The sequence below is a fragment of the Emydura macquarii genome, unplaced genomic scaffold (genome assembly GCF_026122565.2).
Source record: "Emydura macquarii macquarii isolate MOO-44397 ecotype Brisbane River unplaced genomic scaffold, CSIRO-AGI_Emac_v2 contig_2897, whole genome shotgun sequence".
Lineage (NCBI taxonomy): Eukaryota > Metazoa > Chordata > Testudines > Chelidae > Emydura > Emydura macquarii.
The window spans coordinates 51083711-51096897 of NW_027133034.1; the positions used below are offsets into that span (position 1 = coordinate 51083711).

At 40.3% G+C, this 13187-nt stretch overlaps 1 protein-coding gene across 5 annotated transcripts in view; it reads right to left on the bottom strand.

Annotated features, from left to right (window-relative positions):
- Positions 1 to 208: 208 nt before the first annotated feature.
- Positions 209 to 13187, bottom strand: part of DMGDH (dimethylglycine dehydrogenase) — a 78756-nt gene continuing 65777 nt past the window's right edge. For 2 of the 5 annotated variants that reach the window (XM_067568956.1, XM_067568957.1), the window contains exons 15-17: positions 8067 to 8201; positions 7194 to 7389; positions 209 to 2697 (exon numbers count right to left, since the gene is read on the bottom strand). In XM_067568956.1, coding sequence (XP_067425057.1) covers positions 2654 to 2697; positions 7194 to 7389; positions 8067 to 8201 — 375 coding nt within the window. In that variant the 3' untranslated portion in view covers positions 209 to 2653. Of the gene's footprint in view, positions 2698 to 6846; positions 7390 to 8066; positions 8202 to 11364; positions 11526 to 13187 lie in introns of those variants that run through there. The other 3 variants (XR_010923923.1, XR_010923924.1, XM_067568958.1) reach the window with 3 other exon arrangements.

Genomic DNA, 13187 nt, shown 5'->3' on the forward strand with positions numbered 1-13187 from the left:
GGTTGCTGATTCCAAGTTTGTATATTCTAAAACTGCATTAATTCAATCTAATTGGCCGTAGGGATGTCTTTATTTATGTAGATAAAATCTTGGCACTACAGTAGTGGGCACACTGGCAATGCAGATAGATAGATATACAGACAAAGCCTATGGTGCTATTGGGGAAAGAAAGAGAAGTATATTTGGTTTGATATGTTCTTTACCTTTTATTTTTTCAGTGGAAGGTTTAAAGAAGTTACTGATTTGTGTAGACTCTCTCTTTCTATTTAACAATTTTAATGTATATGTAATACAATAGTAAAAATTCTAAAATGTGGGTCAAATCATATAATCCATTTTAAGCAACAGCAACAAACTGTTTTCAAGGTTGTGTTTCAAAGAGCTTTTGTCTCCATGGAAGTAAATGGCAGAAATCTCCTTTAAATGTGGCATGATATAATCCCTGCATAGGGGTAGCTGGACCATTTTTTAATGCTGTGTCCATATGCAAAATGAAGGCAGCTCAGCCAGTTTCATTGCTGTAATGTATTACTTGTGACTGTTAATATGTGGGAAGTGAAGCAACCCAGCAGCAGAAATAACAGCTATGTCAACAGAGCCTTTTTTTCAGGCAGGAAAATCTTCTCAGTCAACCTGACTATATATCATAAACTACTGCTGACTTTATTTACCAAATTATCATCTTGATGTAAAAGCCAACATTGTGGATTCTGTGAAAGAGCAGAAATGGCTGCAACCTTTGCTTAATTTATCATTTGTTCAGAAATGTATATGAATTTCAGTTTCCATTTAAGGAACAAACAATCGTGTGTTTGACAATTAGCTGAAATTGTGCATGTGTATACTCCCAAGCCTGTACAGCCAGTGGGTAAAAGATGAAAGGAAAATCCATATTTAAAAATAAAATTCATCAGTAAAACTAAGAAGAAAATTGAGTTTGACAGACTCTAACCCAATTTTCTTCCTCCTTGACCAGCAAACCTCTGTAAAATCCAAACTACTGCTCCTGTGAATAAGGTTCCATTGTCCAGATGTACAAGATTTTCAGAATGCATATATCCAAATCCCAAGGTATTTCCTTGTGGTTTGAAAATTATAGTAATGCCTTTTGACACCATATTTTAAATTTATTTATGTATGACAATAAGCAGTGTGAGTACAGCCCCAGTAGCATAAAAATACAGTGACACTGAAAAACAAAAAATGCACTAAAATGTTATCAGGAAGTTGTAAGAAGAGATAACGCTGTTAGGGTCAAATACTTTGTCAGTCTCCTTCCATGGCTAGCATCTTTCTGTGTAATTGAGAGATCCCTGATTTATAGTGATTTGAAGAAGTAAGTTTAAGGCAATATATCTTTATTAGCATGTTCAGATTTCTCTCTCTGCTTTCCCAAGTGTGGTCTGTGGACTAGTGGTGGGCCATGATGGGTAGCTGGGCACATAGTGCTGGGTGGCTGGTTGCTTCCTGCTGCTTATACAGACAAGGCAACAAGAGGAATGAGAGAAGTGTCCTGAAGAAAAGAGAATCAGATAGCCAGTCCAGGGCAGGGAGAGAAGACGACTAGGTAGCTGTCAGGTCATGTTCAGGGCAGAGGAGGTCCCAACAAAAAAGAAAAGAGAGAGGAATGGAACAGAAGAGAAGAGGAGATGAATTTAAGAGCAAATGTAGACAGTGTGATTAAACTTGTATTATATAAATACTGTTGTGGCAGGTGGCACTGTTTTACATAGTCACAAGTCATAGTGACTAGTCATAGTTTACATAGTTCTTTTTCTTATATAAGCAAATGTTTGGTCTTGGGAAGATGTGCTGTGTTGTTAGTTTTTGTTATGCAGGTTTTGTGGAAGCAATGGCTGCTAGAGAGGGTTCTATGCAAGCATCAAGGGTGTTTATTTCTGCTTGAGTCACAGGTTAGAGTCAATTCTTGAAGCAGCAATGCTCTCTGGGAACCAGACGTTGGTGCTGGGCTGAGATTTCTGGAAGAAGGGATTGGCTGCATGCTGTTTGGCCACCTTTGTTTCAGGACTGATGTGAAAATAAAAAAGTTACACTTAGAATATACCCCGACTCTATGTTGCTGATTTTGCCTCCACTGGAAAGTTGATCTGCAAGGCCTCAGACATCTGCTAGCGCTTGGCAGAGGGGAGACACTAGTGTCAGACTAGGACACCGGTGCTGGAAAAAAGGGCAACAATACTTTCCTAATATTACTTTTCCTGGTAATGCTGTAAGTTGTCACAACATTATTTGACCATGAATGAGAATAGAAGCATCTGCAAGACTTTCTCTTTGTTAAAATGTGGACCACATTATAAAAAAGTTTGGGAATGTCTAACTTTAGTCTGCCCTCATCTTTAGTTCAGACCTTGGCAGCAACTAGCACTGCATTGCTGAGTTAGCCATATCTTACTAACCTGTTTAATGTCCTCATTATTTGCAAGGTTTACCCACTGCAAAGAACTCTTGTTCATTCCAATTAATTCTTTTGAACTTGTGTAGGTGGTATTGAAAACACATACCTTAGATATAAAGAATTCATAATACCTCTGACATCTGGTCTCTTTTCAAAATGTCTCCACTCTTTTCCCTTCCCTCAGATGTATCTGAATAAATATCCTCCATTAGGAGAGTCTCTTAAATTGTTAATGATTCATCCCACTCCTCCAGAAGTCTCTGCTTTTTTGTCTGAGTCATCTGGTAACAGAAGTTCAAACACCAAATTGAGTAAAATGTACATAGCAAACAATTTATTTTTCATAGTCAAGGGCTGGATAGTGCTTCTATCAGTAACCTACTAGTTCTATTTCCACTTGAAAGATTTGGAGAAAATATCATCAAGATCAGAGAATCTTTTCCAAGACCACAGACATCAACAAGGATTGGAAATGGCAACGCTGAGGGCAATTTTGGGGCAACATATATTTTCTGTGTTCTTCTAGTCAAGCTGGTTTCAGGCATAGATACCACATAATACTGATATTGCTCTGAGATTCATGTTAGTAAAAGCATTATGGTGATGGACAGAATTATGGAATCCATATTCTTATTCTATATTAAGTATTTCTAAGGCACATCACATCCTGATATATAAGAGCTAAATACAGTAATTTAGATCTATAAGTAATGTCCAAAAGGGTCTCTCTGGACATTGGCATTGGTAAAAAAAAAAGGTAAATGACATGTAATATATTTTTGCAAAGTCTAGCTCTCAAAAATACCTATCTTATCATATGCAGGATATTTAATTGGGTATTTCTAAAGAATCCCTGCCCCTCCAATTCTTGTCTGTTTTTACATCATTACACGTTTTCTATCCTTCTTAAGTTTAAATGTTTAAAAGTTTCCAGTCTTTCCACCTATATATGATTGTTCGACGAGTTATTAATCTGCTTGGATTATGTGTTATGAAGCAAATGTGTTTCAGATAGTGTTCCCATTCATGTCCTCTTGCTGCATCCTATCACCACAAGATAATACACCACCACATATCTAGACAAGTGATGCCAGCTACTGAAATTAGTGAGTTCCTCCTCTTGTTTTGTTCCATGTTAAACACTATCAAAAGCCTTTCACATACTTGATTATGAGTCATTGACTTACATGTGGGAGCTACAGTGTGGCCATAACATAGTACAATAGAACCTCAAAGATATGAACACCAGAGTTACGAACTGACCGGTCAACCAAATACTCTGTGAAACCAGAAGTAAGCAATCAGGCAGCAGAAGAGGGGGGGAGGGAATAGAGGGGAGTGGGGAAGAAAGCAAATACTTTGCCTGTATTGCAAGGTCGGCATGCACAGCAGAAACAGTCCAGGGTCTGCACTGTTTCTTTAAGCCAAGGGCACTGTTTCACCCCACTGGGAGGGTGAAGCTGTTTTTACACCCTCCCTCACCCCCCTCCAGAGCCCTGGGAAAGAAAGCTCCCTGCTGATGCTGCTGCAAGAAATTGAAGGTTGCAGCCAAAGCCTGGCCGGGAGCTAGGAGTGGGAGTCAGCTGCATTGGAGGAATTGTAAAGGGCCACAGCCTATGCACCAATGTGGCCCAAGCTTTGCCCATGGCTACACTCATGGATCCTGCCAACACCTCTGGGAGTGCAAGAGGCAAGGGATGGAGGGGTGCTGGCAGCGGGCTGGCACCAACCCCCTGCAATGTGCTGCCTCTGGAGCATGGCAAGCAGTGCACTGAGCAGGGCGAGCCCTGAGGAGAGGCAGCTCGGAGCTGGGGTTTGTAGTGCCAAGGGTCCAGGGCAGGCCTCCCCAGTTCAGCCCAAAGGCAAGAAACAGGAATAGGGCAGGAAGCTGCTTGCAAACCAGGCCGGGCTGCCAGGTGCCACCTTGAAGAGATCTCTCCCAGCCTCAGCTGGAAGACATTGACTGCAGGGTGCTGTACCATAACCTTTTGTCCGGAGTTACAAACATTTCAGAGTTATGAACAACCTCCATTCCCGAGATGTTTGTATCTTTGAGGTTCAACTGTAGTTCCATTCTTTCCTCTGAAAGATGTCAAGGAGTGGTGCTGTAGCTACTTATCCTTGTGGAGAGCTCCCACAGTATCCCATTTGTCACATCTAAGACCAGCGAGGAACATTGAGATATTCTGGCCTATCACCAGTATGCTGAGATAATACTCTGCTTTATATCTTTTCCCACAGTTGTTCTATTCCCCCACCCTTTGCCTCAGACTTAAAAATGGATGAGAGTTAACTGGCTGAGACTCAATCCAGACATAACTTAAGTGCTGTTGGCTGTCAATGGGACGCACCCAGGAAGAGGATGGGATCAATATCTACTTCCTCCAGTGTTGGGATAGTTTTCTGTTTAGAGTGTAGGTCCCCACAGTCTTTAGAGCTTGTGGATCTTTCTGTGCTCCAGGATCCTGAAGGGTAAATGTTAGGTTTTGGCCCACAATTCAGCAAAGCATTTAATGTCTCATGCTAATTAGATGCATGCATTAGTGCATATTTAAGTTCTTTGCTGAACAGGGATGGACTTAAGTACATACTTAAAATTAAGTTCATGTTTAAGGTGTTTTACTGAGTTGGAGCTTTTTAGCTATTTATCCACGAACAGGGTAGTACAGAGGTGTAGTTGAGTACCCAGTATACAGGCAGACCAGGAATGTTGCATCGTGAGATGAATCCCTGCACTGCAGGTCTACAGACCTGCTTCATCTCCTCTGCTTAGCTCTTGCCCAGGTACTGCCTTACAAGGTAATAAAGCAAGCTAGTGGCATTCTCCTGCTACCTGCATACCAACAGGCTGGCCCACACATTGTTCAGAGCACCTTTTCCCAAGCCAACCGAAGAACTGCAGCCCTGCATCTAGCTTCAACATGTAAATGAGGAAGTCACTGCTGAAGCAGAGGTGACTTCCACAATTGTTTGACAAATGTTTCTGTGTACTGCAGCATATTAGGAAGATGTAAATGTGAACCTCAAAGTAATTACTGTACTCTATATTCCAGCATATCAATGAATAGTGAATTTGCATGTTCTTGAGAAATATTGAAATTAGAAACTATGTTACTAAGGATTTTCCCCCCTTGTTCTAAATAAAATCATAGTGCTTTGTTTTGTATTCTAGTTTTCTTTAATGACCAGAGGAAAATAAAGTGGCAAAGTAACGTACACAAAGTGCTCAGTTACAAATAATGTCACCTTTAGGAAAAACAACATCCCTGATCGGTTCAACAAAATGGCCCTAACTCACTTATTAAAATATAACAGAGAATAATTTCCAAATGGATTTCTCACTCAAGATAGCACTATGTGCAAGCCTGTCAGGTCTGATACTTTAGTCTGACCTGCTTTGTAAAAGGATATTCCAAACGGCAAAATGTAATGTCAACTTTCATTAAATCTTTGGGAAAGGTAGGTGCTCATTATTCAAACAGTGTTTCTACTGGCATATTCTATTTATCTTCTGCTTCTTTGCTGAAGGCTTAGATATACCAATTCCTTTGGAAGGCTATGCACTTTGGGGCACTTTTTCTGTTTCAATGATTTTTGAAAAGGAGTATCAGCAGCCTAATAACGAGTGCTATCTGAACAAACATTCTCGCTTTTAAAAGTTTTTTTTAGGATGGTGTTATTATGATAATGTTGTGTCTCAGTAGATTTCAATATTTTATGGAATTAACAATTTTATTATAATAGTTTAATGTTTCCATTGTTTATGACCTCCTATAATATCCAAAATCTTACTGAACTGGATGATCAAAAACTTAAGTGAATGAAATACCACAGTTTAAATACATATATTCACTTATTACTTGTATATGACAATACATTGTCATCATTGCTGCTTAATTTTTAGCAGAGAAAGGAACAGCTAAACAAATATGGGTGCATGATTTAGTAAATGTTGATTGTGTCCAGAAATTGAGCAGTAATATTGTGCATGTTGAATAATGTTGCATATAGTCTACTAGCTGATTCATGGTAAAATACTCAATCAATAGGAAGAGTGGCCTTCTTAGAATTTCTTGATTAGGAAGGACTGAATTTCTATCTTCCATCAAAAGTTCTGCCAGAATAACATAGCTGGAGAAAAAAATATTATCTACTCAGTTTGCTTTAAAAAAAAAAAAAAAAAAAAGCATTTCTAAAGCCAATGTTCAGGAGTAACTTCAGTTTGGTATAGAACGTGTCCATGTGGAACTAAGTAACTACTCCTTTGGGGATAAGGCTGTGACTCTGCCAAGGCTACTGGGAAAAGGCAATGTGTAACTGCACTGCCCCAGGAGCAAACCAGGGAAAGAAATGTGACTCTGAAAGAGGGGAAGAAATTTGCTATTGGCCCATACTAATAGCAGACTACTTCCCCTTGTGCACCAGCTCACCTCTGCTGGTTAGAGTGTGTAGAAGCTGAGTAATCGCTCTGTTCATTCTTTATCCACTTCCTGCCCACAAGCACTGTGAGAAAGGGGGAGCACGTGTTTAGAGGAGCCTGCTCTCCTCCTGCTGTGCTCAGATCAACGATGAGGGCAGTCCACTCAAGGAATCAAGGGGCCAATTTAAATCCCTTAATCCCCTGCATGGATGTGTAGGGCAAATGAGAAAATTGCCCTTGATGATTAGGGAACTGGAATAATTTGACTCCTTTATATTTCATGGTTGTAAGTCAAACCATTTGATATTGGAGAATTTACTCTAAGTGCCCTCTGTGTTTACACCTTGGCACTCCCACCCTTTTTCTGAAGACGTGTTCTTGTTTGTTCAGTCAGAACCAGTGGTTCCTCTATAATAGTTGCTGAATAATTTTTTCCTAGTAGTTCAACTTCCAGTTTCTGTCCAATTTTGCTGAGTTCTGTGGGGACATATGCAAAAGCCAAACTCTGCTGGGTACTATAGCTGTAATTTCCAGATGTGGTGTTGCCAATAACCTGAAAAAACAAACAAACATTTATCCTTATTTCCAACACTCAATGGTTTTGTAACATATTAAGTTCTACTTTTAAAAATACACCTTACACTATTTTTGAATATTTTAAATATTTTTGTATCTCTAACAACTACAGTCAAATATTCAGTGTTTCACTAGTGTCACACAGTTCATAGGATTCTGCATTTTTGGTGCTATCAGATAAATTGGGAATTTCTTACTCGCAAAGAATCACTGGAAAAATCACCAGTAGGATGCTGAATTCCTATTACATTTGATTGAGATTCCATCTGAAACAAATGCTATTTAAATGTATATATTCATGCTTAATATTTTTATTAACTATTGATGGCCCGGCACCCTAAACTTCAGTTTGTGGTTTTGTTCTTTTCTTCTATGCAAGTAATTTTGAAATATACTGTAAGGAGAATCCTGTATTTGCAAGAGGATAGAATGGGTGATCTAATGCTGTAGGTTTTTTCCATTTCTAATTTATGGACTCTATGGTATTTCAAACTCATGTGTACAGTTAGTACCTGCCGTGATACATGGAAATTAAAAAAATATATCATTGCCCCAAACTGTCCTGTTTCAGTAAAAATAATCTGAAACACAAAGTGGGGTTCTGGTCCTAGAGAATGAATTTTAGTTTCTTGTAATGTGATGTATAGTACTTACTCTGCCATTATGCCATACACTTTCATTTCCTTCTGGATCAATGTTAGCTGTTTCCAAGGTGAGATACACCAGTCGCCGTTTAAGCCCCTTTTCTTTAATCTGCTTCAGTGCTTGCTTTCCTATGAAGTCTATGGGCTGAAAAAGTAGAAGATAATGATGATGAATGATTATACAAGCTCTGTGACAAGGTTATAGATGCAAGTATTTAAATTTGTCTTCACTTGTTTTCTTGTCAATTAAACATTATATAAAAATACAGATTAAATCAAACCTTTTGGCAAATATTATTTCTTGTCCACGAAAATGACAAAAATGACACAATCAGCTATTTTTTCCTTTTTTTTTTTTTTTTTTTTTTGTCTAGATCTGAGACATTTAAGACCTATTATTCTAATTATAGGAAAATTACATGTGCAATAAGATGCAGTTTACTGCAATAGTGGCTGTTTAAACTGGCCCTGTTAGTAGTCTGAGCCAGAATGCCAGTACCTCTCTCAGGATATAATAAAATAATCTGGGCCACTGGCACACTACTACACAGATCTCTGTGGCCCTGCGTCTCACTGGGATCCTGCATGCTGCTTTGACACAAGAACTATCTGCAAGGGTGACAGTAGCCCACTACATTCTTCTTTGGTCCTTCTGCTCCAGGAAGAGGTGGTAGTTTCCTCCCTACCCACTAAGGCTCTCTGTGTCAGGGTGTGCTCTCCTCCCCACAGGACCCGCTACTTCATGGGATAGGGTAGCAGTTCTGCTGCCACATCCTACCCTGCCACCTGAATAGCAGTATCACCTGAAGCCTACTTCCTCAGCCTCCCTAAAGATTCTCACAGCTAGATCAGGGAAAATATCCTCTTGGAATGGTGGTACCAGTTTGGCAAACTCCTGGAGGAGACTGTCTAGTTTGTGCATGATGAAGATCCCAGACCCACTGTGATCCCAGAAGCAAGACCCGGGCATGAGCCTGTTTAAATCTAGTGGTCAGTATGGCCCTGAGCTCTGAATGTTTTAACTGCAAACTGCAACTAAAACATGTTCCTAAACCTAGTTAACACTTGGCTGTGAGGACAATACTCTTGAGAAGTCCAGATTAAATTAAACACCCCCCTTTCCCCGCCCTTCCCCCCAAAAGAGACCTGTATTTTATAAATGATTTTCCTCCACTGGGATAATTTTAGATTACAGAGTGATGCAAGGTAGAAAAATAGTTGTGAGATATCTTCTTGTATCTACTGCATCTTTCTGTGAACGTAGGAGCCCCTCTATGCCAACTGGCAAAGGGCACACTGTTATGTAACAATAAAGGTCTGACACACTCACTACACCCAACACACTGTTGTCAGAATACTTAGCCAAACAATGTCTTGTGAGGTGTCATATGAACCCTGGTGACACGGTGGTCATAAATATCATTGTGTGATGTTTGTACAGGTTGTGTATAAAGAGCTATATATGGATGGGCACAAATGATTTTGTGGGGTATGATTCTCAGCAGATCAAAAGTGACTATAGGGCTCTGGGAGCGAGGGTTAGGGAGTTGGGAGTGCAGGTGGTGTTCTCTTTGATCCTTCTAGTCAAGGGTAGGGGCCCAGGCAGAGACAGATGCATCCTGGAGGTAAATGCCTGGCTTCGGGGATGGTGTCGCCAGGAGGGCTCGGCTTCCTTGACCATGGGATGCTGTTCCAGGAAGAAGGATTGCTAAGCAGAGATGGGGTCCACCTATTGAGGAGGGAGAAGAGCATATTTGGATACAGACTGGCTAACCTAGTGAGGAGGGCTTTAAAGTAGGTTCGAAAGGGGTAGATGACCAAAGCCCAAAAAGACCTGGGAGAAGGGCTGGAATTTGGGGGGAACATGGGCTGTTATAGCAGGGGTAGGAGAGAGACAGGACAAAACTGGGGGGGGAAGGGGCTGGGGGGGGGGGGAAATCAAATCAGTATCTTAGATGTTTGTATACGAATGCGAGAAATATGGGGAATAAGCAGGAAGAACTTGAAATGATAGTAAATAAACATAACTTAGACATAGTTGGCATCACAGAGACGTGGTGGGATAATACGCATGACTGGAATATTAGTATAGAAGGGTACAGCTTGCTAAGGAGGGACAGGCAGGGAAAAAAGAGAGGAGGTGTTGCCTTCTATATTCAAAATGTATACACTTGGACTGAGGTTAAGATGGAAATAGGAGACAGAAATGTTGAAAGTCTCTGGGTAAGGATAAAAGGGGTAAAAAACAAGGGTGATGTCATGGTAGGAGTCTACTACAGGCCACCAAACCAGGAAGAAGAGGTGGATGAGGCTTTTTTTAAACAACTAACAAAATAATCCAGAGCACAGGACTTGGTGGTGATGGGGGACTTCAACTACTCAGATATCTGTTGGGAAAATAACACAGCAAGGCACAGACTATCCAACAAGTTCTTGGAATGTATTGGAGACAATCTTTTTTTTCAGAAGGTGGAGAAAGCTACTAGGGGAGGGGCTGTTCTAGATTTGATTTTGACAAACAGGGAGGAACTGGTTGAGAATTTGAAAGTGGAAGGCAGCTTGGGTGAAAGCGATCATGAAATGATAGAGTTCATGATTCTAAGGAATGGTAGGAGGGAGAACAGCAAAATAAAGACAATGGATTTCAAGAAGGCAGACTAGCAACTCAGGGAGTTGGTAGGTAAGGTCCCATGGGAAGCAAGTATAAAAGGAAAAACAATTGAAGACAGTTGGCAGTTTTTCAGAGAGACATTATTAAGGGCACAAGAACAAACTATCCCATTGCATAAGAAAGATAAGAAGTATGGCAAGAGACCACCCTGGCTTAACCAGGAGATCTTAAGTGATCTAAAAGTCAAAAAAGAGTCCTACAAAAAGTGGAAACCAGGTCAAATTACAAAGGATGAATATAAACAAGCAACACAAATATGCAGGGACAAAATTAGAAAGGCCAAGGCACAAAACGAGGTTAAACTAGCTAGAGACATAAAGGGTAACAAGAAAACATTCTACAAATACATTAGAAGCAAGAGGAAGACCAAGGATAGCGTAGGCCCGTTACTCAATGAGGGGGAAAAAACAATAACAGAAAATGCAGAACTGGCAAGGGTGCTAAATGACTTCTTTGTTTCGGTTTTCACCAAGAAGGTTGGTGGCAATTGGACATCTAACATAGTGAATGCCAGTGAAAATGAAGCAGGATCAGAAGCTAAAATAGGGAAAGAACAAGTTAAAAATTACTTAGACAAGTTAGATGTCTTCAATTCATCAGGGCCTGATGAAATGCATCCTAGAATACCCAAGGAGCTGACTGAGGAGATATCTGAGCCATTAGCGATTATCTTTGAAAAATCTTGGAAGACAGGAGAGATTCCAGAGGACTGTAAAAGGGCAAATATAGTGCCCATCTACAAAAAGGGAAATAAGGACAACCTGGAGAACTACAGACCAGTCAGCTTAACTTCTGTACCTGGAAAGATAATGGAGAAAATAATTAAACAATCAATTTGCAAACATCTAGAAGATAATAAGGTAATAAGTAACAGTCAGCATGGATTTATCAAGAACAAATCATGTCAAACCAACCCGATAGCTTTCTATTGTTACAGGGTAACAAGCCTTGTGGATGGGGGAAGGCAGTAGATGTGGTGTATCTTGACTTTAGTAAGGCTTTTGATACTGTCTTGCATCACCTTCTCTTAAACAAACGAGGGAAATACAACCTAGATGGAGCTACTATAAGGTGGGTGCAAAACTGGTTGGAAAACTGTTCCCAGAGAGTAGTTATCAAAGGTTCACAGTCATGCTGGAAGGGCATAATGAGTGGGGTTCCGCAGGGATCAGTTCTGGGTTTGGTTCTGTTCAATATTTTCATCAATGATTTAGATAATGGCATAGAGAATACACTTATTAAGTTTGTGGATGATAACAAGCTGGGAGAGGTTGCAAGTGCTTTGGAGGATAGGATTATAATTCAGAATGATCTGGACAAACTGGAGAATTGGTCTGAGGTAAATAGGATGAAATTCAATAAGGACAAATGTAAAGTATTCCACTTAGGAAGGAACCATCAGCTGCATATACACAAAATGGGAAATGACTGCTTAGGAAGGAGTACTTTGGGAAGGGATCTGGGGGTCATAGTGGACCACAAGCTAAATATGAGTCAACAGTATAATGCTGTTGCAAAAAAAGCAAACATGATTCTGGGATGTATTAGCAGAAGTGTTGTCAGTAAGACACGAGTAGTAATTCTTCCACTCTACTCTGCGCTGATGAGGCCCCAACTGGAGTATTGTGTCCAGTTCTGGGTGCCACATTTCAGGAAAGATGTGGACAAACTGGAGAAAGTCCAAAGAAGAGCAATGAAAATGATTAAAGGTCGAAAACATGGCCTATGAGACAAGACTGAAAGAACTGGGTTTGTTTAGCCTGGAGAAGAGAAGACTGAGAGGGGACATGATAACAGCTTTCAAGTACATAAAAGGTTGTTACAAGGAGAAGGGAGAAAAATTGTTCTTCTTGGCCTCTGAGGACAGGACAAGAAGCAATGGGCTTAAACTGCAGCAAGGGAGGTTTAGGTTGGATATTAGGAAAAACTTCCTAACTGTCAGGGTGGTTAATCACTGGAATATATTGCTCAAGGAGGTTGTGGAATCTCCATCATTGCAGATTTTTAAGATCAGGTTAGACAAACACCTGTCAGGGATGGTCTAGATATTACTAAGTCCTGCCATGAGTGCAGGGAACTGGACTAGATGACCTCTCAAGGTCCCTTCCAGCCCTATGATTCTATGATGCTGGAAATATGTTATGGAGGCAAGTGATAAACTGGTCTGCCCTACACAAAGGATGAGAAAATAGCTTGGCTTGATTAAAAGCAAAGGACGATAAAAGTACATTTGCATCTAAGGTAAACAAAGTAATCAAGCCACTTGTGAAAGCAAATTGGCCAGAGTATGAAGAAAAGGTCTGGGGCCTGCACCCTGAACAACAAGAGGCAGGAGAAAGGAACTATCTGGGATAACTTTTCAAAGAATACATCTCACAGTTTTTCTGGACTATAAAAGGGAAGAAGGGGGACTCCTTTGTTATCCATCATTCAAGGTGCAAAAGGGCACAGCACTCTTGG